The sequence below is a fragment of the Rhinoderma darwinii genome, chromosome 8 (genome assembly GCF_050947455.1).
Source record: "Rhinoderma darwinii isolate aRhiDar2 chromosome 8, aRhiDar2.hap1, whole genome shotgun sequence".
In the NCBI taxonomy this organism is placed as follows: Eukaryota; Metazoa; Chordata; class Amphibia; order Anura; family Rhinodermatidae; genus Rhinoderma; species Rhinoderma darwinii.
In genome coordinates this window covers 84,239,173-84,266,074 of record NC_134694.1, presented here as the reverse complement: position 1 = coordinate 84,266,074, position 26,902 = coordinate 84,239,173, and the positions used below count along the sequence as shown (strand labels likewise).

The 26,902-nt window shown below is 43.2% G+C and overlaps 1 protein-coding gene across 1 annotated transcript in view; it reads left to right on the top strand.

Annotated features, from left to right (window-relative positions):
- Window positions 1-222: 222 nt before the first annotated feature.
- Window positions 223-26,902, top strand: part of LOC142659991 (uncharacterized) — a 35,814-nt gene continuing 9,134 nt past the window's right edge. Inside the window, exons 1-11 of the mRNA XM_075836640.1 lie at window positions 223-292; window positions 2,949-3,070; window positions 3,126-3,204; window positions 5,182-5,268; window positions 5,401-5,511; window positions 6,907-6,965; window positions 9,414-9,602; window positions 12,335-12,436; window positions 15,025-15,138; window positions 17,091-17,201; window positions 23,538-23,669. Coding sequence (XP_075692755.1) covers window positions 223-292; window positions 2,949-3,070; window positions 3,126-3,204; window positions 5,182-5,268; window positions 5,401-5,511; window positions 6,907-6,965; window positions 9,414-9,602; window positions 12,335-12,436; window positions 15,025-15,138; window positions 17,091-17,201; window positions 23,538-23,669 — 1,176 coding nt within the window. The remainder of the gene's footprint in view (window positions 293-2,948; window positions 3,071-3,125; window positions 3,205-5,181; window positions 5,269-5,400; window positions 5,512-6,906; window positions 6,966-9,413; window positions 9,603-12,334; window positions 12,437-15,024; window positions 15,139-17,090; window positions 17,202-23,537; window positions 23,670-26,902) is intronic.

Sequence of the window (26,902 nt, the reverse complement as noted above, 5' to 3'; positions counted from 1 at the left end):
TGGTCAGGTGTACACATACTTTTGCCTATATAATGTATATTGTATCTGCTAAATATCTTCTGAGATACAGCAGCAGAAATCTGACTATTTTTGTTGTTATGTTTGCATTTATTCTAGAAAGAAAAAGAAAAAAGAGAAGGGGCTTACAAAGAAGTGGGGAGGTAAAGGATTTCTTAATTTTATATATGGCATGACATCGTGTAACGTATGTACCCCTACAGAATGGTCTCCTGTGATTCTTGCCAAAGTACAAATATGGATAACCGTTTTCACTGGTTACAGGAATCTAAAAGTAGATCTTCAGTGTTGATTACAGTTTATCAAAGGATTTAATAATTGAGAAGACAATTGAGAACACAAAATTTTATTAGTACTGGCGGATCAGTTTCCAGTGACCTAAATCATGTATGTTTAGAAAATTAGACAGACCTAAAATAAAACAATTTGAAAGCTTTCAAAACTACTTAGAAGAGTAACATGAAGCTGCGTGGCCCCAGTTCAAAATCTGTAACAGGGCCCCCAACTGTTGAGTCATTTATAGTACTGGTCTCCTCATATAGAGCGGAGTGAGCTTTTAGGCCCCAGGCAGTGGCGGGTTAAGTAGACCATAGGCCCTGGGCTGTTACCCAAACTTGGGCCGCCCTTCTCCACGGCCGCTCTGCCGCGCCGTAACTATTGTTAACACTACCTTTTTGGGCAAGCATTAACAAATGGGTGTTACGATTCTCCTTGTCACAGGGCTGTGTCCCTACATACTGACAGTATCACACTATGCAGGGACACATCCTCCTGACAAGAGGAATTGTCTATCAGTCCTGGACTGCAGAGAGACTTTTTGTGAAATGCAAATATTTCCTATAATAAACATGTCAGGAGAGGTGACAGATTCTCTATACATCTAGTGACTCACAGGTGATAACGTCTCGGATTCTAGTAGTTTTTTTCCTCTTTTCTTCTCCATCCAGAGCTCATGATGACTTCTCCCGGCCATGACCCATTTCTGTAGAATTTTCCACTCAGATGTCTTCGGCTCCTCACTTTTCCAACATTTCCACACCTATAAACGAAAATAAAATTATCATGGTGCCACATACTGTTCCCCTAAATATAGCAGCACCAAACACTGCGCGCCTGAATATAATAATACCATACACTGTAAAACACCACATACACACAGCCCCCTGTACATAGTGCCACACACAGCCCCCTGTATATATCACACATCCCCCTATAGCTAGCACCAAACACATCCCCCCATAGAGAGCATTACACGCAGCCCCCTATACATAGTGCCATACAGCCCCCTGTAGAGAGCGCCACACAGCCCTCCCCCTCTTGTAAATAGCGCCACAGAGCCCCCCTGTAAAGAGCGCCACACACATACCGCTGTGGATAGCACCACACAGCCCCCCTTGTATATAGTGCTACACAGCCCTCCCCCCTTGTATATAGTGTCACACGGTGCTCCCCCCCTTGTATATAGTGTCACACAGTGCTCCCCCTTTGTATATAGAGCCACACAGCGATCCCCCTTGCATATAGGGCTACTTAGCGCTCCCCCTTGTATATAGGGCCACATAGCGCTCCTCCCTTGTATATAGTGCACACAGCGCTCTCCCCTTGTATATAGGGCCACTTAACCCTCCCCCCTTGCATATAGGGCCACTTAGCGCTTCCCCTTGTATATAGGGCCACTTAGCGCTCCCCCCTTTGTATATAGCACCACACAGCGCTCCCCCCTTTGTATATAGTGCCACACAGTGCTCCCTTCCCCCCTTGTATATAGGGCTACACAGCGCTTCCCCCTTGTATATAGGGCACACAGTGCTCCCACTTTGTATATAGTGCACACAGCGCTCCCACTTTGTATATAGTGCACACAGCGCTCCCCTTTGTATATAAGGCCACACAGCACTCCCCCCGTTGTATATAGTGTCACAGAGCACTCCCCCTTTGTATATAGTGTCACACAGCGCTCTCCTCCCACTTGTATATAGTGCCACACAGCGCTCCCTTCCCCCCTTGTATATAGAGTCAGACAGCACTTCCCCCCTTGTATATAGGGCTACACAGCGCTTCCCCCTTGTACATAGGGCACATAGTGCTCCCACTTTGTATATAGTGCACACAGCGCTCCCCCTTTGTATATAGTGCACACAGTGCTCCCCTTTGTATATAGGGCCACACAGCACTCCCCCCGTTGTATATAGTGTCACAGAGCACTCCCCCTTTGTATATAGGGCCACACAGCACTCCCCCCGTTGTATATAGTGTGACAGAGCACTCCCCCCTTTGTATATAGTGTCACACAGCGCTCCCCTCCCACTTGTATATAGGGCCACCCAGCACTCCCCCTTGTATATAATGTATCGGAGCACTCCCCCCCCCCCTCCTTGAATATATACACAGCGCTACCCCCACCTAAAAAAATAAATATATATATATTTTACTTACCTTGCCCCGTGGCGGCCGCTCCAGCTGGACACATGTGAATCCTCCGGACTAGACGCATGCGCAGACCGGCGTGATGCAGTACCTCATCACGCCGGACTGCGCAGGGAATCTTCTTAGCACCATATAGGCTGTAGGCCTAACGTGGCCTGCAGCCTATAATATTTATTTGTATCTGAGTCCTGAGGACTCAGATACAAATTAATGTGGCTGCCGCTAGCACCGGGGCCCCCTCTGGTGCTAGCGACGCCACCGGGAATGAGGGGGCCCATGCGGTCATGTGCGGTTCGGGTGGCCATGGGCCCCCCGGAGCCTTGGGCCCCGGGCAGCTGTCCGAACCACCCTAATGATGATCCGCCACTGGCCCCAGGGCCAAGGGGCAACTGCAACCTCTACACCCCAATATCTACGCCCCTAATATGTTTAATCATTGACCCATTACTAGTTCCCCTTGAGAATAAGATAGTCTTTCTTAAAAATGTTATACTTTTTTTAAGGATTTATCAGGCATATGAGACCAAGAAGAACACAATATGGTGATGCTTGTGAGTTCCGGTCAAGTCCTTGTGACTACATGGTCGGAAATACATCAAATGATTCTGATGATGTTGCAGACCAGGTGAGTAAGCAAAGCAGAAATGTTGTTATTCCGTGAGTATGTCCTACCTTTTCAGGTCCTTCCTATTGAAAATAAATTTTATATAATCATTCCTAATGGGGTAATAGAAAGCAGCTTTTCTGCTAGAAATCAGGGTATTTCAAAACCTGAATAATAATCCAATATAAATGTACAAAAGGGGTAGATTTCAATAGCACATTCTAGTGGCACAATATTGTTTTTAGCCCTGTTGGAATTTCCTTCCTTATTCCTGAAGTATAAGTACTGTGTCAAGAACTTCCTGGACTTTAACTTTGGACTCTGCAGTCTTGCTTGGCAGCCTTGACCGCTATACTGCAAAAAAAAAACAACAACAACTTGCTTGTTTTAGCTTTCTCCCAGCCATATGTATGCTGTTCTTTGTGAGTAGTTATGGATTGCATTGCATCTGCTATATAGCCAACTACAGTATTTGCTCAACTATATTTACCCACAGGTTTGTTCTTCCTGTGCCTGATTATTCTTGCTTGCCAGTAATCCAGCTCCCCTGTGTACCATACTCTGCATACGTCTGATCATGGCTGATCTCTTTCTCCTGTGCACTGAACTATGCTTATGGCTGACCACGGCTGATCTCTCTCTCTCTCTCTCTCTCTCTCTCGCGCTCTCTCGCTCTCTCTCTCTCTCTCTGTTGCATTCCTTCATCTGCAGCCTTAGAATCTGCAGCCCAGGTTAGCGTGCCAACCCAATTACAGCTGATCCTTATTCAAGCCTGCTGCACTACAACTCCTAAAGTGCTACGAACTCTGCACTACTACTGACCATTATTGTGAACAGTGTCGTTGCCTCGCCGATCAAATTCAATTCCCATAAATGCCTTTTAGATCAATACATTTTTATTTAACTTTTATGAAATTTTTGGATACATAACAAAACACAAAGAATCCCATACCTTAAGTACATGGATACATTGTAATAAGGGTAGACATCAGAAAACAGTAAGTATCAGCAATAAAAAAAAAAATACCCTGTCACGAGACATAACCTCTGTATAGTTACATAGTTACATCGTTTGTACGGTTGAAAAAAGACACATGTCCATCAAGTTCAACCAAGGGATGGGAAAGGGGAAGTAAAAAAATGTCTACACATAGGAGCTAATATTTTTTTGTTCTAGGAAATGATCTAAGCCTTTTTTAAAGCCATCTACTGTCCCTGCTGTGACCATGTCCTCCCTTAGTCATCTTTTTTCAAGGTTTAGTTCTTTTAATCTTTCCTTATAACTTAGATTCTTAGATGCCCCTTATTAGGTTCGTTGCTCTTCTTTGTATTTTTTTCAACTCCAGGGCATCCTTTCTATGAACTGGAGCCCAGAACTGAACTGTATATTCTAGATGAGGCCTCACTAATGCTTTGTAAAATGGTAATATTACATCCCTGTCCCGTGAGTCCATGCCTCTTTTAATACACGACAATATCTTGCTGGCCTTTGAATCAGCTAATTGACATTGCATGCTGTTATTTAGTTTATGATTTACAAGTACACGCAGATCCTTCTCAACAAGTGAATCCGCCTAATACAAAATGATGAGACCTATACAATCACAATCCAATCTTCTTGGATGACTCATGTACTCATCAAAGAAAAGAAAATTAAATAGAATAGGGAAGGTAATATGAGTACCAGATATCCAAGATTCATAACATAAAACATAACATATAAAATACAAAACACATCTCGGGTGAGTAGTCAACTACAAATTGAGGATAATACATCGGCAATATATTGACAGTCTAACACTAGGGGACACAATTATGAGCACTGCGAAGCCAAGGACCCCATGACTTCTCATACTTCGGAAAAGAGTTTGGAACTCTGAACCACATAACTTTATTTTCATCCTCCGTGGACAATTAGCTGAAATAAAGAGCCAAGTCACAGAATTTGAAGTACAAGTACAGGAGTTGCATGCAAAATTCTTCCATTCTTGGTGCTACATCTAAGATATATCTGAACCCTCTACCCAAAAAGTTTTGGGAAAGAAGACGCTTATACTGTGGGTTTCTAAACAACTGCTGGATGGGATTTTTTTTCCTACTAATGCCTATGGTGTTCATCATTGTCCTACTAGCTGCTGCACAAGATCATGCCGTTCTGGTTAGCTTGGAGGACTTCCTTGCAGTGATGAATCTAGTGTTTGATGACCCCAGTTTCTGTGGTACTGCTGATGGGGTTTTGCGCAATCTTCCCCAGGGAAGGCGTTCAGTTGTTTAATAAACTGCAGAACTTTGGCGCTGGGCTTTTGATATTTCATGGAATTCTTTTGCACTAAAATGGTATTTCAATGAAGGCCTTTCTGAACAGGTTAAAGATGAACATGCTAAAGTAGATCTTCCAGCAGATCTTGAGGACAATATTCGGTTGTGCATTCGTATTGACCAAAGACAGGCAGAGAAAGCCGGTTACTATGATTATGATACCCTCTCTTAATCAACAGACTATCGATCACGTCATAGAAGTCTCATATCCTCTCAAACAGCTTCTGTTTAGGAACCAATGCAGGTATCCAGGGACCACTTTGTGTTGCAGACAAGCGTCAATGTATTGCAGAATATGTCTTTATTGTGGTAATCCTGGACATTATGTTCTTGACTGTCCTAGTAAACCTCAAAGGTCAATCGCATTGACTGTATTCTGATTCACAGCCACTACCATTTAGAACACCATATACTGAGATTATGTTTACCAACCATCCCCATTACATTTTTACCCACTTAGCTCTATTATGGATGTTGAAAATTTTTATTACTTCAGCAATGTTGAATTTAAGGGCAGCTGGAAATTTTATGAACATTGTCTGCCTTTGATAATCATATTGACAACAGTCCAAGATCTTCTCTGGTGAAAATGGTGACTCCTGAAGGGTGTTACCAAATATGATCCAGTTGCCAATGAGATTATTGAGATGGAGTTAATAATAGATCCTGACAACAGTGTAAAGATATGTTTTTACTTAATCTCCTCCCCAAAACTTTAGGTAATTTTGGGCATTCTTTGGCTTAGTAATCAGAAGTAAAAGCTAGTTGACTTGACTTCAAGCCAATTGAGGGATAATGTATACCATCAACTAAATTGTCAGATAACGGATCCTATCCTATCTCAAGTAAAGATTTCTGGAGACAAAATTACCAACACAGTAGAACTGCCTGTCATGATTCTGGTGTATGTGGACCGACTAAGCCGCTCCACCGTAGCGGAGTGGCAGCTGGCCAAACAGTCAATAGAAAAGTCTTAGCACAAGAGTACCTGTATGAGAGTCCATACAGACACGAAATGTAGCAGACGCTTTGGCACAGATGATTCGCGGCACAGATAACGCTTTGTGTGGCAGGTGACGCTTGGCGTGGAAGGGGTCACGGAACATGGCAGATGACACTGAAGGTGGCAGATGACACTTAGCGTGGCAGATGACACTGAATGTGACAGAGATAACACGACTCCAACACTAGACTTCAGCTCAGGAACAAACACATATACGGGTAGCAGGATACGGGAACACTGAGAACAGGATACAACTAAGGGACCATTTGCTTAAACTGTCATGGGAACAACACTGCATGAACCCTATAAAGAATTCAAAGATGTTTAAAGACGAGATACCTCCTCATCGTCATTATGACTGTCCTATTAAACTTTTACCTGGTGCTGCCATACATTTTTTAATGCATATGCTCTTTCTAAGTTGTAATCAAAGACAATGAATATATAAGGTAGAATTTAAACAAGGGATTCATACACCATTCCTGCAGGAGCCCCAATATTCTTTGTATATTGTGTACATTATGTCCTTGCATAGACTATAGAGAACTTATTCAAATAACCGTCAAGAATCGTCATTGTCTTCCACTTGAGAGAGTACAGTCAGCTAAGATCTGTTAGAAAATGCTTGTTCCCTTAAGATCACCATGACTACTGTTCTAGCTTCTGGGCGGTACTGGTTTCACTTTGAGCCTATCTCTTTTCCCTGTCCTTCTGCCTATCAGGTGTAGGCTTAGTATTTACACCTGGCTTCCTCCACCTGTTCTTTACTTGTGATTTTCCTGTCTACATGTGTTTTGATCAAGCTACTTACCTACACCCTTTACCTCTGATTTCTTGGAAACTGACCTCGGCGTGTATTTGGATAACCCTTTGTTTACCGATTTTGATGATCTGCTCCATCTGGTTCTATCCTCTGCTTTACCTGATATCACTTGTTTACTGTTTTTGGACATTCTGTTTACCCTCTGGCTATCTGGTTCCTGTTCAGGTCGGCTTTGGCGAAAAACTTAGAGTAGCCTTAGATACTGTCGATCAGAGTTCTGACGGATTTGAGGTTGCGGGTTTATTTGCACGCTTTCTCCCGGCAGTCCCCAGCAGCCTTTGGGGAATTGCTCAACTTGCAATTCCACAACAAGATCTTTACTAAACCTGATCTATGAAGGACCTACAATCTTGTTTCGCATATGACCTGGGGATAAGTGGAAGACAGCTTTTCTAACACAGTATGAGCATTTTGAATCTCTTGCCATTTGGAATTTGCAATGCACCAGCTACATTTCAGCGCTTTATTAATGATTTCTTTCGGGATGTTCTGAAATGATTTGTGGTGGCCTATTTGAACTACATAATATTTTTTTCTAAGAACCTTGAAGAACATCATAAGCAAGTTAGCATGGTTTTCATCTGTTTGAGAGAAAATCAATTGTATATAAAAAAAATACAGGAATTCAGTTTCTGGGGTACATAATTTCACTATGTTTCATAGTTCAGTCTATGAAAGATAATAATAAATTACAATCCGATTTAGACACACCGAGTGTTTGGGCATCCACTTGGCAAATGAGGTTCAATGTGGATAAATGTAAAGTTAAAGGGTAACTAAACTTTTCAAAAAACTTCTGACGTGTCATAGTGACATGTCAGAAGTTTTTATCGGTGTGGGTCTGAGAACTGAGACCCCCACTGATCGCTAAGGTGAGCGCTGAGCCGCTTAGTTTCTGATTGGTTCTCAATAGCCCGTACACCAATTGCTCTGCTTTCTGAGAAAAGACGATCAGAAACAAAGTGACACAGCGCTCATCCGAGCCCTTCTGCTGCTTTGTTTTAGCGATCGGTGGGGGTCTCAGAGCTCGGACCCTCACCGATCAAAACTTCTGACATATCCCTATGACATGTCAGAATTTTTTTAACCGTTTAGTTACCCTTTAAGCATCTGGGTACTAATAATCTGCATGCATCATATGTCCTAGGAAAAGTTAAAAGCTCGATACATCTTTTGAAATCGTGCAACTTTCTATATACTTTTTATTAAAAATAATATTTTAACTTTTTGAGATACAGCTGCTTTGTATCCTGTATACAGAGCAGCTGTATCTTGTGCTGAGAACTGAATCCGTCAGGTCAGCGACACTGACGGGTTCAGTGACAGCAGCTCCTGCGTGTCTCTGAAAGGCAGGATCCACCTGTTATCGATTATATCTAAGTTAGAAACTTTAATGTGATCGGTAACAGCTCGATCCTGACTATTTCAAGGGTGTACATACGTAACTGCGAGAGTCACTTGTTGAGAAAGATCTGGGTGTATTTGTAGATCAGGGGTGGGGAACCTTTTTTCTGCCAAGGGCCATTTGGTTATTTATAACATAATTCGCGGGCCATACAAAATGATCAACTTAAAAATGAGCGTGCTATATTTGGTCAAACATTTAATTAGCTCACCCCTAATGTGATGGCTGGAACTGCTTCTCTTTGGTGAGGTGTGTGATGTTAGCCGGTATTGATGATTTTGCGTCGATCAGTCCGGAGCGCAGTCGACTGTTAACAATGGTAAATTTTAAAAAGAACTCGCAGCAGTAAGTTGTTCCAACTTACTTACTTAAAAGGGTTTTCCCATCAGGGATATTTATGACCTATCCACAGGATAGGTCATAAATGTCAAATAGATGCAGGTCCCACCTCTGGGACCCGCACCAATCTCCTGAGGACGCAGATACAGTTGAAACAGGGACATGCTACCGCGGGGCTAACGGCCATGGGCCCCACCATCTCAGTGGGCCCGGGGCCATCCCCCCCTGTCCCCCCACTAGTTACCCCTCTGATAAATATATAACTATTCATCGGACCACAAGTGATCCCTCTGCCCGTTGTACTCCATCTGCAGCCATGATTTGGGGACTATATTGGGAACTGCAGCCTTGGAATCCTCTTGCAGCAAAGTCCATACCACCTTCCAGGGGTTCAGAGTGAAGACCATGGGATTCCTTAGACTCCGCATCCCAGGTTAGGCTGTGCCAACCCAATCATTGCTATTCCTAATTCCAGTTTATGCTGCACTACAACTCCTTGAAGTACAACTCCTTGAAGTACAACTCCTTGAAGTACAACTCCTTGAAGTACAACTCCTTGAAGTACAACTCCTTGAAGTACAACTCCTTGAAGTACAACTCCTTGAAGTACAACTCCTTGAAGTACAACTCCTATAGTGCTACATTCTCTACACTACTACTTATTGTGAGTTGTGTCGTCGCCTCGCCTATTGGATTTCAGCCACGAGGACCAGCATTGTTTCAGCCGCGAGAAGCAGCATCATTTCACTCTGAGGGCTTATTCAGACGAACTTGATATACGTTCGTTGCAACGCGCGTGATTTTCACGCGCCTCGCACGGACCTATATTAGTCTATGGGGCCGTGCAGACAGCCGTGATTTTTACGCAGCGGGTGTCCGCTGCGTAAAACACACGACATGTCCTATATTTCTGCGTTTCTTGCGCATCACGCACCCATTGAAGTCAATGGGTGCGTGAAAATCACGTGGGACGCGCGTGATTCGCGCAACATCAGTCAAAAGTATGATTGAAAACAGAAAAGCAACACGTGCTTTTCTGTTTACAAACATATAAACAGAGTGTCATAATGATGGCGACTGCGCGAAAATCACGCAGCCGCGCATCATATGGTGATGACACACGGAGCTGTTAAGTGCCTTTTGTGCACGCAAAACACCGCGTTTTTTGCGTGCACAAAGCGCACACGCTCGTGTGAATCCGGCCTGAGAGTATTAGGGTATGTTCACACGCACTAATTACGGACGTAATTCGGGCGTTTTTGCCCCGAATTACGTCCGAAAATAGCGCCTCAATAGCGTTGACAAACATCTGCCCATTGAAAGCAATGGGCAGACGTTTGTCTGTTCACACGAGGCGTATATTTACGCGCCGCTGTCAAATGACGGCGCGTAAATAGACGCCCGCGTCAAAGAAGTGACCTGTCACTTCTTTGGCCGTAATTGGAGCCGTTATTCATTGACTTCAATGAATAGCAGCGCCAATTACGTCCGTAATGGACGCGGCGTTCAAGCGCCTGCACATGCCGTTACGGCTGAAATTACGGGGATGTTTTCAGGCGGAAACATCCCCGTAATTTCAGCCGTTACGGACGCTGTCGTGTGAACATACCCTTATAAATGTCTCTAATTTTGTACTGAGATTCTCAGTAATTTGTTTAAAGAGGTTTTCGACAATTATAAAAGCCCTTTAAGCGCCCCCAATAGAAAAATAAACAAAAATTGTAATATGGTTACCTCGATTCCACCACTGCTGGCCTACTTAGATCCCTGTAATTGATTGGAAACCTTTTTAAAATATCTTGGTGTTTTGTTGTGCACGTAAAGTGTACCTAACTTTTCAGATGACTTTTCAGAATGAGATGTCATGTGTGTACATGAATAATAACACTATTTCTGGCCATTATAGGACTCGTATTCTGGATTTTTTTTAGTCTTCCCCTCTGCAGTCTATATCTCTAATTCTCAGTTTTCCTTGAGCTAGTGGGCGGAGCCTAACTGTGATCATGTCTTCTATTCAAAACAGACTGGAGAGCAGAATTCTCCTCTTCTATATCTCTATCTATCACACATATATATATATATATATATACATATATATATAAAAAAGATGCAACATGGAGGACATCATACAGCAGTAGTGTACCTGAGAATCCAGCACTGGAGTGACATATAAATCTTACCCGCAGCTGCTGCATGTATGTGTGTGTCTCTCTGCTCCTGCTTCTCCTCCCCTTTTCATAATCTTTCATGTGCAGCGTGTCTTTGTCTTTCTCTCCCTGCTCCCCATAGACTTCCATGGAGCAGCGTGTCTGTGTCTCTCCCAATTTGCTCCCTCTTCCTGCTCCCACCTCCCTTTTTCATGGACTTTTGGGGCAACGTGTCTCGCTCTTTCTCTCCCTGCCCCCTTCTCCTGCCCCGCCATTCCCCTCTCTTCTCATCATAGAGTTCTATAGGCAGGCTGTGAAGAAACACCCCCACACACACCCTTTCTGCAGTCCGTATGCTATGTAACTAGGGACGGTTTTTGCTTGACAACAGGGCCCCCCTGTCCACCACAGCAGATTACAGGAAGGGAGACACCTAGCGACGGTAGCTTCACACACAATTTGATTGGATAAAACTACATTTTTAAAAGTAATTCAATTACAACATTGATCTATATCAGTTATTTAAAAAGTTAGTGTCCATTTAACATCTTGGCAGCTAAGGTTGACAGGAGGTCTTTGGTATTGTTGGTTTTTGTTCTCCACAGGGCAGAATCCCCTTGAGTCAATATTTTGGAAATCTAGTTGCCATTTGCAGGTAGGTCTGGTGCTGCTCATTTAGGCCCCATGCACACGACCGTAGAATTCATCTGTAATTAAACACCGTAATTACGGACCCATTCATTTCTATTGACCACGGACACCTTCCTTTATATTTATGGGCCGTGCAGTAGAAAGCCTCCGCAAAAGATAGGACATGTCCTATTTTTTGCTTTTTACGGTCTGTGCTCCCATACTTTATATGGCAGCGCGGACCGTGATTACATGCATGGGGCCTTACCAGTAACTGTTGACAGGATTTTGTAGCCCCACTTTATTGTATGTTTGTAGTATGAATGTTTTTGTGTTCGTATTCATTATGGTTGCTGTTAATAAGATGATTGTTTTGTTATCCTTTTATCTTCTGAATACAATATTTGCTGAGGCTAATGTGACCCTTTGACTCTGTACCTTTTATGTGATCGTGTGAATGTAGTGGTAGTTTGGTGGTTTGGATTTTATGACTAAGGAATATGCTCTTTTCAATAAACCTGCAAAGTACGGTACTGGTGATCCCTTTAATTTCTCCAAACTATAGCGTTTCAGCATTGCAATCTCTCTATTGTTGAAGTGTCTTTTCATTTATAACTAGGTTCCCCATGATAGTGAAGATAATGAGATTTTGAATACATCAATTATTGACACTTCACTTCAGATGTGGCTACAGAATAACTGGACTGCCAAAGTCTCTGAGGTATTTAAAAAGTTAAGAAAATGTTTGCTTGATTGTTACATGGGATGTTTCAACGATTGTTAGTTGTGCGTCTATCAGCTTCAATCATAAGGGAGTTCTGTACCTAGAAGCTGGGCATTAACCCTTTTCTGCAGAATCCCATACATGCATGTTTTGTAGCTTTGGAATAAACTCTGATCCAACTATCAATGCTGACCGCGGTGCTGACAAAGGGTCCGTTTGTCATTTTCCTATCAGCCCCGGCATTGCGATTGTCTGGGCTGATGTTTTGTACTGGAAGTCCGGGGCCTAACCCTCTGTAATGGCGTACCTAAGATGCCAGATGCCTGTGCATTTTATATGCACAATGTCATATATCTATAGGACATCACAATTGAGTTTTTAAAAAAATGTTTAAAAGTAAAAGTTCCCTAACTGGACTAAAAAATTTTTTTTAAATAAAATAAGATGGCCTCTTTCACATATCAGTATTCTGGTAAGTATTTTGCATCAGTATTTGTAAGCAGAAACTAGGAGTGGATCCAAAACACCGAAGAGGTACAAATCTTTCCATTACACTTCTTCAGTTTATTTTCCATTCCTGGTTTTGGCTTTCAAATACTGATGCAAAATACTGACAAAAAACTGCTGTGTAAAAGAGGCCTAAATTAAATGTTAAGGCCCCATGTACACAAACAAATTTTTGCGGCCGCAATTCAACCGCAAATGGTTTCCACGGTCCGTGCATTGCCCAGGAGCCTCAGATTAATGTCTAAAAAATCGGCAACTCGTCCCCCTGAAAACAAAGACTTAACAGCTACGAAGTCAACATGGCTGACGGTTATTTATTAAGCCATCTCTCTACATTATTATGATGTTTTCTGTGTTAGTGACTTGCAGGCTTCGGTTTTAGACTGTTTGCACTTACTTGTATTCAGACTATTTTCTTATGTTTCCTTTCATTTCTTTGTAAAATGTTAATAAACAAAAAACTTTAAAAAACTAAAAATACCTGTGGTCCGTAAGGCCAAAATTGTCTCATTCCTTCTAGGGTTAAAGGAGTTGTCCAATATTTAATGGGGCAATGGGCTCCAAATAACTTAAAATAACAAAAGCTACTATCCTCACCTATTAAAATCCCCGCACCACATGTTTTTAGTCCCCCACTACTAGCATTTGTTTACATCTATACGATCTTTCTTTGTATTATTTTGCCCACAATACTTTTTGCCCTTGTTCTCTAGCAGCTCAATGTATTCACATGAACCAAGCCTCGTTAAAAACAATAGTATCCATCATTTTTCGAACACAAGTAAATGAAAGAACATACTTGATTATCCACTACAAGGCAAAGTTTTTTTTTACACATGACGATAAATTGGTAAACACGAGAGCTAATCGTCAATTTTACAAGTCTTTATTATTCGAAAGACAGGCATTTTTCTGCAATAATAATAATGTTTTTTCGTAACTTCGACAGCTTTTGAGTTCTCTTGTTTTGTCTTTCCTTCTGTCTGATCTGCTAATGACTAGCAGATGCCTGTTTACTTGAAGAGAGAACACCGACAAGTAATTTTTAGGCCACCATAAAAGATTTGATCAACAAATCAGCTGATCCTGCAATCACTAAACCTGTTAGGCTTCGTTCACATCTGCGTCAGGGCTCCGTTCCAAGGTTACCTCGCAACGGAGCCCTGACTGACACAAACAGAAACTGTAGGTTTCCGTTTCCATCACTATTGATTTCAATGGTGACGGATCCGGTGCCAATGGTTTGTTTGTCTCCGTTGTGCAAGGGTTCCCTCGTTTTGACGGGATGAATTCAGTAGTCTACTAATAATCACCCTTTAGTTTCTCTATCATAACACTGGGCTGCCAGAGCACAAGAGCAGGAAGTGTTATGGTAACACTAGCAGAGAAGCTTCTGTTATTTAATGACTTTGTTTACAGGACATGAATAAGATATTTAAGGCCCCATGCACATGAACGTTCTTTTGCGGCCGCAATTCCCCCGAAAATCCAGGGGAGAATTTGCGGCCCTATTGATTCCTATGGGACCATGCACACGACCGTGGTTTTCACGGGCTCATTGAAAATAATGGCTGCAGCCATGTGCACAGCCCGCGATTTTCGGGCGGCTCGCGGCTGTCACTGCGTGGCCGGCCGACCCGGAAATCACGGCCGTGCACATGGCTACGGTCGTGTGCATGAGGCCTAAGACTTCCGCTACAAGGTTTTGTTGGGATTTCCGTGAAGCTTTCCAGTATTTTTGACATCAAGAATAGCAGTCTGCAGCAGTATTCTTTCCATCAAAAATACTAGAACCACAAAAGGCCCCATTAAAGTCAATCTCGTCTGACTGGATCTGTTTGGATTAGTTGGAAAATGGATCCATCATAGTTGTCATGGCTCCATTATAAATGAAATCCATAACACTATTGTGAACAGAGGCTAAACTATTTTTTTCACATTTATGAATACAAATAATATTCCCAAGCAATCAAATAGTGTAAAATATTTTTTTTTAATCCTGAGTAATTAAACATATATTGTTTATTAATATGTAATATTAGCATGTAAAACATACTAAATGAATTTTTCCATTTCAGAGACTTGAAGAAGAAGAATATGAGATCTCTGTGTATGATGAACCAGGTACTATACTCTGGAATACTAAAAGATGTCTTAAAGACTTTAAACTGATATATGAGAGAATATGCCAGGTAACAAAATGTAGTTAATTTCTTCTAGCAAACACATGATTTTTATGTTGTTATTCTATTTATGTAGATTTGAATTAAAGTGTACCTAACCTTTCAGGTGACTTTTCAGAATAAGCTGTCATATGTGTGTACATAAGGAATAACACTATTTGTCATATATTCTGCATTATTTTGCCGTTTTGCGCTGTGCAGGCTCGATCTCTAATTCTCAGTTGTCTGAGCTAGTGGGGAAAGCTTTCATGTCTTCTACACAGTGCACACATAGAAGAGGAGAATCCTGCTCTCCTATCTTTATCTATCACATATATATATATATATATATATATATATATATATATATATATATATATATATATATATATAGAAGCCTCAGCAGCATGGAGGAGATTATACAGCAGTAATAAGCAGTGTAGCTGAGAATCCAGCACTGGGGGGACATAAAACTCTTATCAGTAAGCTGCAGCATATCTGTGTGTTTCTTGCTCACTCTGATCCTGCTCCCCCTTTCCTCTCCATTGACTTGTATGGGCAGCGTGTCTGGGTCTGACTCACTCTGCTCCAGCTCCCCCGCCCCTCTTTCTAGACTTCTATGGGCAGGCAGTGAAGAGACACACCCTCACTTCCTGCAGTCCGTTTCCTCTGCTCTGTAAATAGGGATGGATTTTGCTTGACAACAGGAGGTGGACAGCAGATTACAGGAAGTGAGACATACAGGCAGTAACTCCACGCTTAATTTTTATTGATGAAACAACTTAATTTTAACAGTAAGTAAATTACAAAGTTGTTCTATATCAGGTATACTATTAGATTAGCATAAGTTGTTTGAAAATGTAGTGTCCATTTAAAGGGGTTTTCCCATGTAATAAAGTGATGGTATCACATCCTAGAGTTTTTCTTTTTGAAAAGTCAATATAAATTAGATTTATTTTTTTCTTATCTTTTTCTGCAAATCTGAGTGACAAAAAAAAGTTGTCACTTGTCACAATGTCATAGTTGTCACAGATTTCTCACACTCCTGGGCTGGTTTCCCATGTCATAATTTTAGAGTCTGTATTATGGCCACTACATCTGGACCCCCGTAGCTCTATAATTCTACAGATACAAACTTAAATCACCATAAAACCCTATAGTGATATGAGTTTGGTTCAGCAAAACTGTGGATATATTTGAGCACCATGCACATGACCGTAGATTTCATCCGTAATTACAGACCCATTAATTTCTATGGCCGACGTACACTCTCCCGTATATTTATGGGAAGGTGTCCGTGCCGTAGAAATATACAAAGACAAAATTACCCAGGTCATTCCCCAGATACCTTAGACTAATATGTATAGTAGGTACAAGTTAACTTTTATTGATAACCAGTAAGGACATAACAGAACAAACTAACAGTCTACGTATGAAATGTATACTGCAGTCTAATATGAAAAATATGAAAAATGCGTGTTATAACATTGTTGCAAATTGATATACAACGGAGCAACCTGCCTCCTATTGGTATAATATCAATTAGCTCTGTATATGTGTTATCCTAGAGAAGCGGCTGCAATCCGCATTCAGATGCCGCTATTAGAAAACAGCGAAACATTAAAAACTATACAGCCCCCCCCCCCCCCCCGACATTTTTCACCACTAGACGTGGCATCTTCAGGGGCATAGGGTCTAATTAATCAATATACATATTGATATATGTGCCATAAATGTCTTATCCATGGGGGATTCAAGCACTGGAAATAATTAAAAATACAGGGGCTGTGGTGCTCTTCCAGGTGCCATGACCATTCAGCTCCTGTTGGCTGTACTCACCTTCACTTTGGGGACACCTGGTCGATCCATTAGTCATTTAACTAACCTGTATGCTATTTTACATACTGGTGTCTATAGAAACATTTATTGGTGACAGAACAGAAAGAAGGGTATTATTTGTCTTAAAAATATTTCTTTTCCAGAATTGGCCCGATTTCATAATGTTTACAAAGCCAAACACAAGAGGACCCATGAGTGATGATGACAGCCAATTTTTCTTCACAATTGACACAACTCCAGATGAGTTTATTCATGTGAGTCAGTGACACATAATAACAAAGAATATTATCATGGTTATTATAGATGTGCTTATAGGTTAACGCGGCCTATTTTGGATCAAAGGGTGCAGCATTTTTTGTTTTGTTTTGGTTTTTTTTCATCTCCGCGTTTTGAAAGCCATAACTTATTTTTTTTTGTCAAAGTAGCCATAAAATGGCTTTTTTTTTGCCGGGCCAAGATTTAAAATTTAATGGTAACATTTTTGTGTACATATAATATATTGTATAACTTCTATAACTTTTTTTGGGGGGTAGAAAAAAACCGCAATTCTGACATTGTTTTTTGGGTTTTGTCTTTGACGAGGTTCACCATGCGGTAAAAAAGACAACTTTATTTTGTGTGTCACTACAATTACCGCGATACCAAATGTATAAAGTTTTTTTTTGTTTTACTTTTGCCCAATAAGATCATTTAACCTGTTAGTGACCGCCCCATAGTGTTTTTACGGCGGCACTAACGGGCTTTATTTTGATGCAGTAGCCTTTTTATGGCGCTGCATAGGAATAAATAAACAAAGCAGGGAGAGGTTAAATCTACTGAGGGCTGGTGGCATCCCTGCTCTAACGGGTGAGATTGATATCAGTATCGATCTCACCCGTTTAACCCCTCAGATGCGGCGCTCAATGGCGATCGCCGCATCTGAGTGGTTTTGGAGAGAGGGAGGGAGCTCCCGCTCTCTCCCACCGACACCCGGCGACAAGATCGCCGAGTGTCTGTGTCTCTGATGGCAGCGGGGGGCCTAATAAAGGCCCCCAGGTCTGCCTGTAGTGTATGCCTGCTAGGTCATGCCAGGGGCATGACCTAACAGATGCCAGTCCGTTTTGCACGGACAGGCATAATACACTGCAATACAGAAGTATTGCAGTGTATTATAAATGTGATCGGGCGATCGCATAGTGAAGTCCCCTAGTCGGACTAGTAAAACAGTGCAAAAAAAAAAGTGGAAAAAAAATAAAATTAAAAACCCACTTTTTTCCCTTACAAACGGCTTTATTATTAAAAAACGAAATAAAGTAAAAAAGTTACACATATTTTGTATCGCCGCAATCGCAACAACCCGCTGAATAAAGTTATTGTGTTATGCAAAAAAGTGTGGCGAAATTGCAGTTTTTTTCCTATGCCCCCCCAAAAAAAGTTAATAAAAGTCAATCAATAAATTCTATGTACCCCAAAATGGTGTTATTAAAAATTACAAATTGTCCCGCAAAAAACAAGACCTTATCCAGCTATGTAGACGCAAAAATAAAAAAGTTATAGCTCTTTGAATGAGACGATGGAAAAACGTACAAAATAGCTTGGTGATTAAGGTCTAAAATAGGCTGGTCATTAAGGGGTTAAAGGGAATCTGTCACCAGATTGTCCATATTAAACTAGTACCAGGGTATTGTAGAGGAGACTAACCTGTTCCTAACGTTTATTTTCAAATTCTGCTTACTGCCTCCTATGTAGAGAAATCCGTTTTATTAACTTTATGCTAATGAACATTTAGGTACAATGAGGGCGTCACCGTTGCTCCAAAATGCTCTTACATCGCTCCCCAGTTCAATCCCCCTCCTTCCTTTCTTACATTGATTGACAGGGGCCAGGCATCGTAATCAGCGCATTCATGCCTGGCGCCGTACTGTCTGTAACGTGCGCGCGTCCCTGCTCTTTACTCGGCGCATGCCCAGTAGTGCTGATTAGAATGGAGAGCAGAAAGATCGTGCTGTGCCCAGGGCTGTGTGCTTTTACGCAGCGTATCCGCCCTGTGTGAACATGTCTGATTGGTATTATGTATTATATGTGTCAGTATAAAACTGACAGGCAGACTATTAGGCTTCCATGTCTGGCAGACTTGGGGGCCTTTTATTAGGCCCCCAGCTGCCATAGCGATACCCATCGGCACCCTGCAATTGTGTTCGCGAGGTTGGGTGAGCCCCCTCTTTCTGTGTAACCAATTTGTATCTAAGGGGTTAAACAAGCGGGATCAAAGTCATCTCCCATCCTGGCGTTAGAGCAGAGTGACGGCTGTATATTACAGCCGACACCTGCAAGTGATGGTGTTGGCTCAGCTCCTGAGCCAGCACCATCAAAGTGTTGTAATAGTCACGTTAACTTACTGCAAGCCGGAATGTACTATTATGTCGCAGGGCCAGAAAGGGTTAAACGATTATTCCCATCTCAGACATTTATGTCCACTGGGTATGCCATTAATGTCTGAAAAGGTCGGTTCCAGCTCTCAGACCCGCACCTATATTAAAAATGGGCGTCCCCTGACCCCTGTCTTGTCTGGTATGGCAGTTTCCGTAAGTTCCATAGAATAGAATTGAGAGAGCTTTATTCACCCTTCATTCTCCAATTGGATCACCTGTCTATCCCGGGGTTAGCACATTTAGACCAGTAAAAATATATCTGTATATAAATATATATCAGTTTAAACAGCACTGGGTATATGTGCATTGTAACTTACAGGAGAGGACAACCAGTTGAGCTTTCAATCAGTCTTCGCCATACTTAGCGATATGCCATTACATCATGATATAAGAATAACCCTTTAATACACCGATCCAGAGAATGAAGGTGGTTCAACGCTGCAGCCCCTTCACTGTTTTTCCCTGCATGGCCGCCATCAGGGCAGTACAGCTGGTACTGCAGTCAGGGGCCCGGCCACAATGCTGGGAAAAAGGGGCCCGCCCACTTCCTAGTAACTGTAAACGTTTCTATGAGGGCCCCAGTGTTAGTTACTTGGAAAAAGAAGCGGATCCTTCCGTTCCTTCCTCCGAAGTAACTTTAACGCTGGGACCCTGAGAGGACAGCAAGGAAGCTGCTGCATGAGAAGCATGAAAGCAGCTCGGTGTGGAGAGAACCGCCCACCAGACAGGTCCTTCTCTACACAGCCGGCAGGACCCTGCAAGACTGGTGAGTGCCCCTTCCTCCTTCACATCCCCCCTGACCCCACTTGTTTACCTTGCGTTTGTTTGCCGCGATTTTCATAATCGCTGCTAAAATGTTGCAGTTTTGCTGTGATTTTAAAAAAACGCCTTAATTTGTTACAAAAATTACATTAAAAAAAATAATGGCACAAAACATTAAAAAAACGGTGCTTTTAGACTATATTCTTACAGTGCAGTCAAATCAAGTTTTTGCTGCGATTTTGCAAAAAAATCGACCGATAATATTTAACTTTTTTTAGAACGATACAACCAGCTGATGATCAAGCGTTTGCGTGTTCATCTGCTGATCGCAGGGCAATTATCGGCAACGAGTGTTATATGAACGCTTGTCTGCCCGATAATCGCCGAGTGTAAAAATCCACTACAAATTACAATACAATTTATGTGAATGGGGTTTTCAAAACTCCATTCACATGCAGCAGAAAAAAATCTGCATGGGCTTTAGAGCATTCTGCTGATTGTTAAATCAGCAGCATGCCGATTATGTTGCAAAATTGCCACGTATTTCACCCTTTACCATGCAAAGGATTAATTTGCTGCAAATCTTTAGCAAAATCTGTAAGGCTGCATGCACACTTCAGTCGGCCGTTGTACGGCCGCTAATGACGTTCCATGAAACACGGATGGCTTCTGTGTGCAGTCCGTTGTTTCACGGACCAAATCAATGAAAAGGCTAGAGTAGGACCTGTCCTATTTTTTACAGAACGACCGCACAGTTCCGTTAAAACAACGGAAGTGTGCATGGTCCCATTGAAATGAATGTGTCAGGGTGCTACCAGTTAAAAGAACGGATATCAACCTGATGAAAAAAAAGTGGGCATGAGGCCTAAAGGTAAATTCACACTAGCATAAACACTACGGATTTTCTACAATGAATTTCAAATCTCATCCACACGCATAAAAAATACACTAGAAAACTGTTGATAAATTGACCTGCGGTGTGGTTTTTTTAACCCATTCCCGACATCCGCTGTATATATACGGCGCACGCCGGGTGGGGGAATGTGGAGCAGGCTCACGGGCTGAGCGCGCTCCATAGAGCGAGTGTGTCGGCTGTGTGTTACAGCCGACCCTTCTGGGTAACGAGCGGGATCCCGTTCGAGCGCGATCCCACTTGTTTAACCCGTTAAATGCCGCTTTCAATAGTGATCGCGCCATTTAAATTACTAAAAACAGGGGGAGGCTCCCTGTAACGTCCCAACGGCCCTCCCGCGGCGAGATCGGGGGGAGCCGTTGGTTGGCACGGCTGCCTGGGGGCCTGACTAAGTCCCCCAGGTCCACCGTCTTTGTACTCCGGCAGGGCTTCATAGGAGACTGTCAGGAACGTGATATACTGCAATACATTAGTATTGCAGTATTTTGTGCAAGCGATCCAAAGACCGCTGGTTAAAGTCCCCTAGGGGGACAAGTAAAAAAAGTAAAAAACAGTAAAATAAAGTTTTTTTTAACAAATAAAAAAAAAATTTGAAAATTAAAAGCTCAAAAAACTCCCCTTTTCCCATTTTCCCTCAAGCACAATGTAAAAAAATTAAAAAGCTAACATACCTGGTATCGACTCGTCCGTAAAAATCTGAACTATTACAATATATCATTATTTAGTCCGCACGGTGAACGCCGTAAAAAAAAAAAAATTTAAAACATCAGAATTGCTGTTTTTTGGTCCCTTCTTCTCCCACAAAAAATGAAATAAAAAGTGATCAAAAAGTCTCACGTACCCCAAAATGGTACCAATATAAACTGCAGCTCGCCCCGCAAAACATAAGCCCTCACACGGCTAAATCGACAGAAAAATAAAAACGTTATGGCTCTCAGAATGTGGTGACAAAACTCAAATTTTATTTTTAACAATCAGTTTTTTCCTTGTAAAAGTAGTAAAACATGAAGAAAACGATATAAATTTAGTATCCTTGTAATCGTATTGACCCGCAGAATAATGTTAACATGTCGTTTTTACCGTGCGGTGAACGCCGTAAAAACAAAACCACCCAAAAGGTTGAGGAATCGCTGTTTTTTTTCCTATTCCACCCCACATATAATTTTTTTCTCGTTTCCCACTACATTAACGGTGCTGTGAAAATCTACAACTCGTCCCGCAAAAAACAAGCCCTCATACGGCAATATTGCTGCGGCGGGAAGCGGTTAGTCTGCAGCATGTCCATTTATGTTGCAGAATTGCTGCTTCCTGTTGTGGGTATTCCCCGTTGAATTCAATGGGGAGGTAAAACCCGCAACAAATAGCAGGTGTTGCGGCGGAAAAGCTGCGATTCTGCCACAAAAAAATTGCAACTCAGAAAAAAAACAGCTTATACTTACCCAGATCTCTGTGCTTCTGCGTCCAGCCCGGCCTCCGGGGATGACGTTTTATCCCATGTGACTGCTGCAGGACGTCAGAGAGATGCGTGGCATGTAAAGTATATGCCTTTTTTTTTTACCTTTCTTAGTGCTCCTTACATCCTCACAAGTTCTTCACCTTCTCTTAATGCGCCATCCACATCATGTTACCGCCCTACATTTATCTTGTACGTCGGAAAAGCTCCTGACGTACACGATAAATGTGTTCATAGGGCTCCATAATGTCCTTTGTGTCTCCGTCGGGTTGGTATGCTTCAGTATACATATATATTATTTTTTTTTTTGAAGGATGGAATAGTGTAGTAGACTCTGCTATTCCATCCTGAGAGATCCCGCAAAAAAAACCTATACCGCTCCTGACAACACTATATGGACAGTTTTGTCAAGAGCTTCCCAATGCCGGAGTCCCCAGGCAGAGCATAACAAGCACTCTGCACGTGGACTTTGGCCCAGGGAAAGCTCCTGACGTCTCTGCTCATTTATGGGTAGTGACTTCAGGAGTTTCCCCAGGGCCATTCCCCAGGCGACGTATCCCATTGTATGCCGTATGTTTCTGCTGAATTCAATAAAATCCAGGGTATCATCTGGTCACTGACTGCTTCATGGTTTCGTTCACTGTAACTTGACGTCAGTAACAAAATCCGTTACTGCGTATAGCGTACAAACGTGAGCGCCACACTTTACGTTGCCCACCCCCGGTAATGTAGGGGGGGGGCTTAATCTCTTCGGCTGTTTGGGGCCCAGAAATTCCTGATTACGGCCCTGTTTCTCTGCACAGTGATGCTTCCGGCCACCATCTGTGCAGAGAACTGCAGCAGTGCCTCATTATTAGTTCTAGAACGGCGACATGAAAAATTAAAATATTTTGTGTAATTGTAAATGCCAAAAAAATTGCATTGTACTATCTGTATTTTTCCTTAGTCCATAGCAGTAGGATTTTTTTCTTAGACACATCTTGATGCTAAACACTGTACTTTTTTTTTTCCTTGTAAGTGTAAATCTTTTAAAAGTTGTCCTTTTTTCCAGAAACTGTTGAACCTAATCGAAGTAAAGCACGAAAAAGAAGTTGTGTTTTTCTTCTCACCCTTTGAGTATGAAGATGATGATGTTCGAGAACTTGTAAATTGTCTTCCAGACAGTGATATAGCGGACAGTGATGTAAGAAAAGTCAGCAGATTGATATTATGTTTTTGTGAAGATACCCTATAAACAGAGTGCAGTCAGAGAGCTTCAAACAGGAGCCACAGATATGTTGGATTGATTTCCCTTTGAATTACTTTAAATATGTAAAACTCTTGAAAAGTAATTTAAAAAAAAATGTGCATTAGCTGTAGCTCGTATTGCAGCTCATCTAAATTCAAGTGAATAAGACTGAACTGCCATACCAGATACAGCCCATGGATAAGAGTGGCACCGTTTCTAATCCTGGATAACACCTTTAGGCTGAGTACCCACGGGTCGGATACGCTGCGTAAACACTAGGCAGCGTATCCGACCTGGAACCCGCAGTACATTCCATCCGAAACACTGCACCACATTGTGGTGCAGTTTTTCGGCCGGAATTTCCGCTGCGGAAAGCAGCTCTGGGGGGAAATAAAAAGATGCTCATGCTTACCCCCTCCCTCTTTTCTGCGAGCAGTCCGCCCTCCTTGCAGGCCATGTGAAGCTGTAGCCTGTGATTAGCTTCAGCGGTCACATGGGATGCAACGTCATCCCAGGAGGCCGGACTGGAGGAAGAAGGAGAGAGTTCTGGGTAAGTATGATTTTTTTTTTTTTTCCTGAGTTGCGATTTTTGTGGCGGAATCGCTGTGATTCCACCGCAAAGGACGCTCCACTTGGCTTTCTCTTGTGGGTTTTGCATCCCCATTGAATTCAATGGGGGGAAACCCATTACAGAAAAGCAAAGAAAACGCAGCATAAATTGACATGCTCCGGATTTAAATTCGGTCAATTTATTAACGTTTATGCTGTCTTTTTTTCCGCAGCGTGGACATGAGATTTTCTAAATCTCATCCACTTTTCCGTTACTGTAAATGCTACTGAATTTCCGCCAAGAATTCCATTGGAGAAATTCTGCAGCGTTTACACCTGCCGAAATACGTCCGTCGTTTACGGACCTAATTAGTGTGTGTGCACATACCCTTAGGCCTCTTTCACACGACAGTGAAAAACGGCCATGTGATGGCCGTCCTTTTAACGGCTTTCACATGGCCGTTTTCAGAACAATGATGTTCTATGGGTGCATTCACACGGCCGTTTTTTTAACGGCCCGTGAATAATGGCCGTCAAAAAATAGGACATGTCCTATTTTTGGCCGTTTTAACGGCCTGACGGCCCCCATAGAAGTCAATGGATCCGTTTTTAACGGCTGTCTATACATGTAACAACCGTTAAAAACGGATCTGTTACATGGGGACTGGCAAGGGAACTACTAGTTCCCTTGCTGGCTATCGTTGGCATACTCACGTTTGCGGCGCTTCTTCAGGTGTGGTCACTCGTCTGTGGTCACTCGGGTTTGAAGGCGCCTCGATGACGTCACCGCCCCGTCGCACTGCCTTGCCAGATCCCGTGCAGACGAGTGACCACAAGTGAAGAAGAGGAGAGACGGCGCTGCTCTCGTGAGTATGTGGCACGATCTATAGGCAGGCTGGTGTGGCATCTACAGGGAGGCTGGTGTGGCATCTACAGGCAGGCTGGTGTGGCATCTACAAGGAGGCTGGTGTGGCATCTACAAGGAGGCTGGTGTGGCATCTACAGGGAGGCTGGTGTGGCATCTACAAGGAGGCTGGTGTGGCATCTACAAGGAGGCTGGTGTGGCATCTACAGGCAGGCTGGTGTGGCATCTACAGGGAGGCTGGTGTGGCATCTACAGGGAGGCTGGTGTGGCATCTACAGGGAGGCTGGTGTGGCATCTACAAGGAGGCTGGTGTGGCATCTACAAGGAGGCTGGTGTGGCATCTACAGGGAGGCTGGTGTGGCATCTACAAGGAGGCTGGTGTAGCATCTACAGGGAGGCTGGTGTGGCACGATCTACAGGGAGGCTGGTGTGGCACGATCTACAGGGAGGCTGGTGGCATCATCTACAGGGAGGCGTGTGGCATCATCTACAGGGAGGCGTGTGGCATCATCTACAGGGAGGCGTGTGGCATCATCTACAGGGAGGCGTGTGGCATCTACAGGGAGGCGTGTGGCATCTACAGGGAGGCTGGTGTGGCATCTACAGGGAGGCTGGTGTGGCATCTACAGGGAAGCTGGTGTGGCATCTACAGGGAGGCTGGTGTGGCATCTACAAGGAGGCTGGTGTGGCATCTACAAGGAGGCTGGTGTGGCATCTACAAGGAGGCTGGTGTGGCATCTACAGGGAGGCTGGTGTGGCACGATCTACAGGGAGGCTGGTGTGGCACGATCTACAGGGAGGCTGGTGTGGCACGATCTACAGGGAGGCTGATGTGGCATCATCTACAGGGAGGCTGGTGTGGCATCATCTACAGGGAGGCGTGTGGCATCATCTACAGGGAGGCGTGTGGCATCATCTACAGGGAGGCGTGTGGCATCATCTACAGGGAGGCGTGTGGCATCTACAGGGAGGCGTGTGGCATCTACAGGGAGGCGTGTGGCATCTACAGGGAGGCATGTGGCATCTACAGGGAGGCGTGTGGCATCTACAGGGAGGCGTGTGGCATCATCTACAGGGAGGCGTGTGGCATCTACAGGGAGGCGTGTGGCATCATCTACAGGGAGGCGTGTGGCATCATCTACAGGGAGGCGTGTGGCATCTACAGGGAGGCGTGTGGCATCATCTACAGGGGGCGTGTGGCATCTACAGGGAGGCGTCTGGCATCATATACAGGGAGGCTGGTGTGGCATCATCTACAGGGGGCGTGTGGCATCTACAGGGAGGCGTCTGGCATCATATACAGGGAGGCTGGTGTGGCATCATATAGAGGGAGGCGTGTGGCATCATATACAGGGAGGTGTGTGGCATCATATACAGGGAGGTGTGTGGCATCATATACAGGGAGGTGTGTGGCATCATATACAGGGAGGTGTGTGGCATCATATACAGGGAGGCTGGTGTGGCATCATATAGAGGGAGGCTGTAAATAGTGTCTAGGTGAACATGTGACCTTCCTTTGGTTGTTTTCAGGGGGCTGGGACAAAAAAAGCCTGACCAATGAAATTCATCAGTTTTTTTAACGGCCATGAAAAACTGATGCAAAATGGATGTCAAACGGCCATTAAAAACGGACAGATGGACTGGAAATGGATGAAAATTTAGAGACACACTGATGCAAAATGGCCATGAAAAACTGACAGTTGATCAGTTTTAAATGGACATTTTTTTTCACTGTCGTGTGAATAAGGCCTTAGGGTATGTCCACACACAGTTT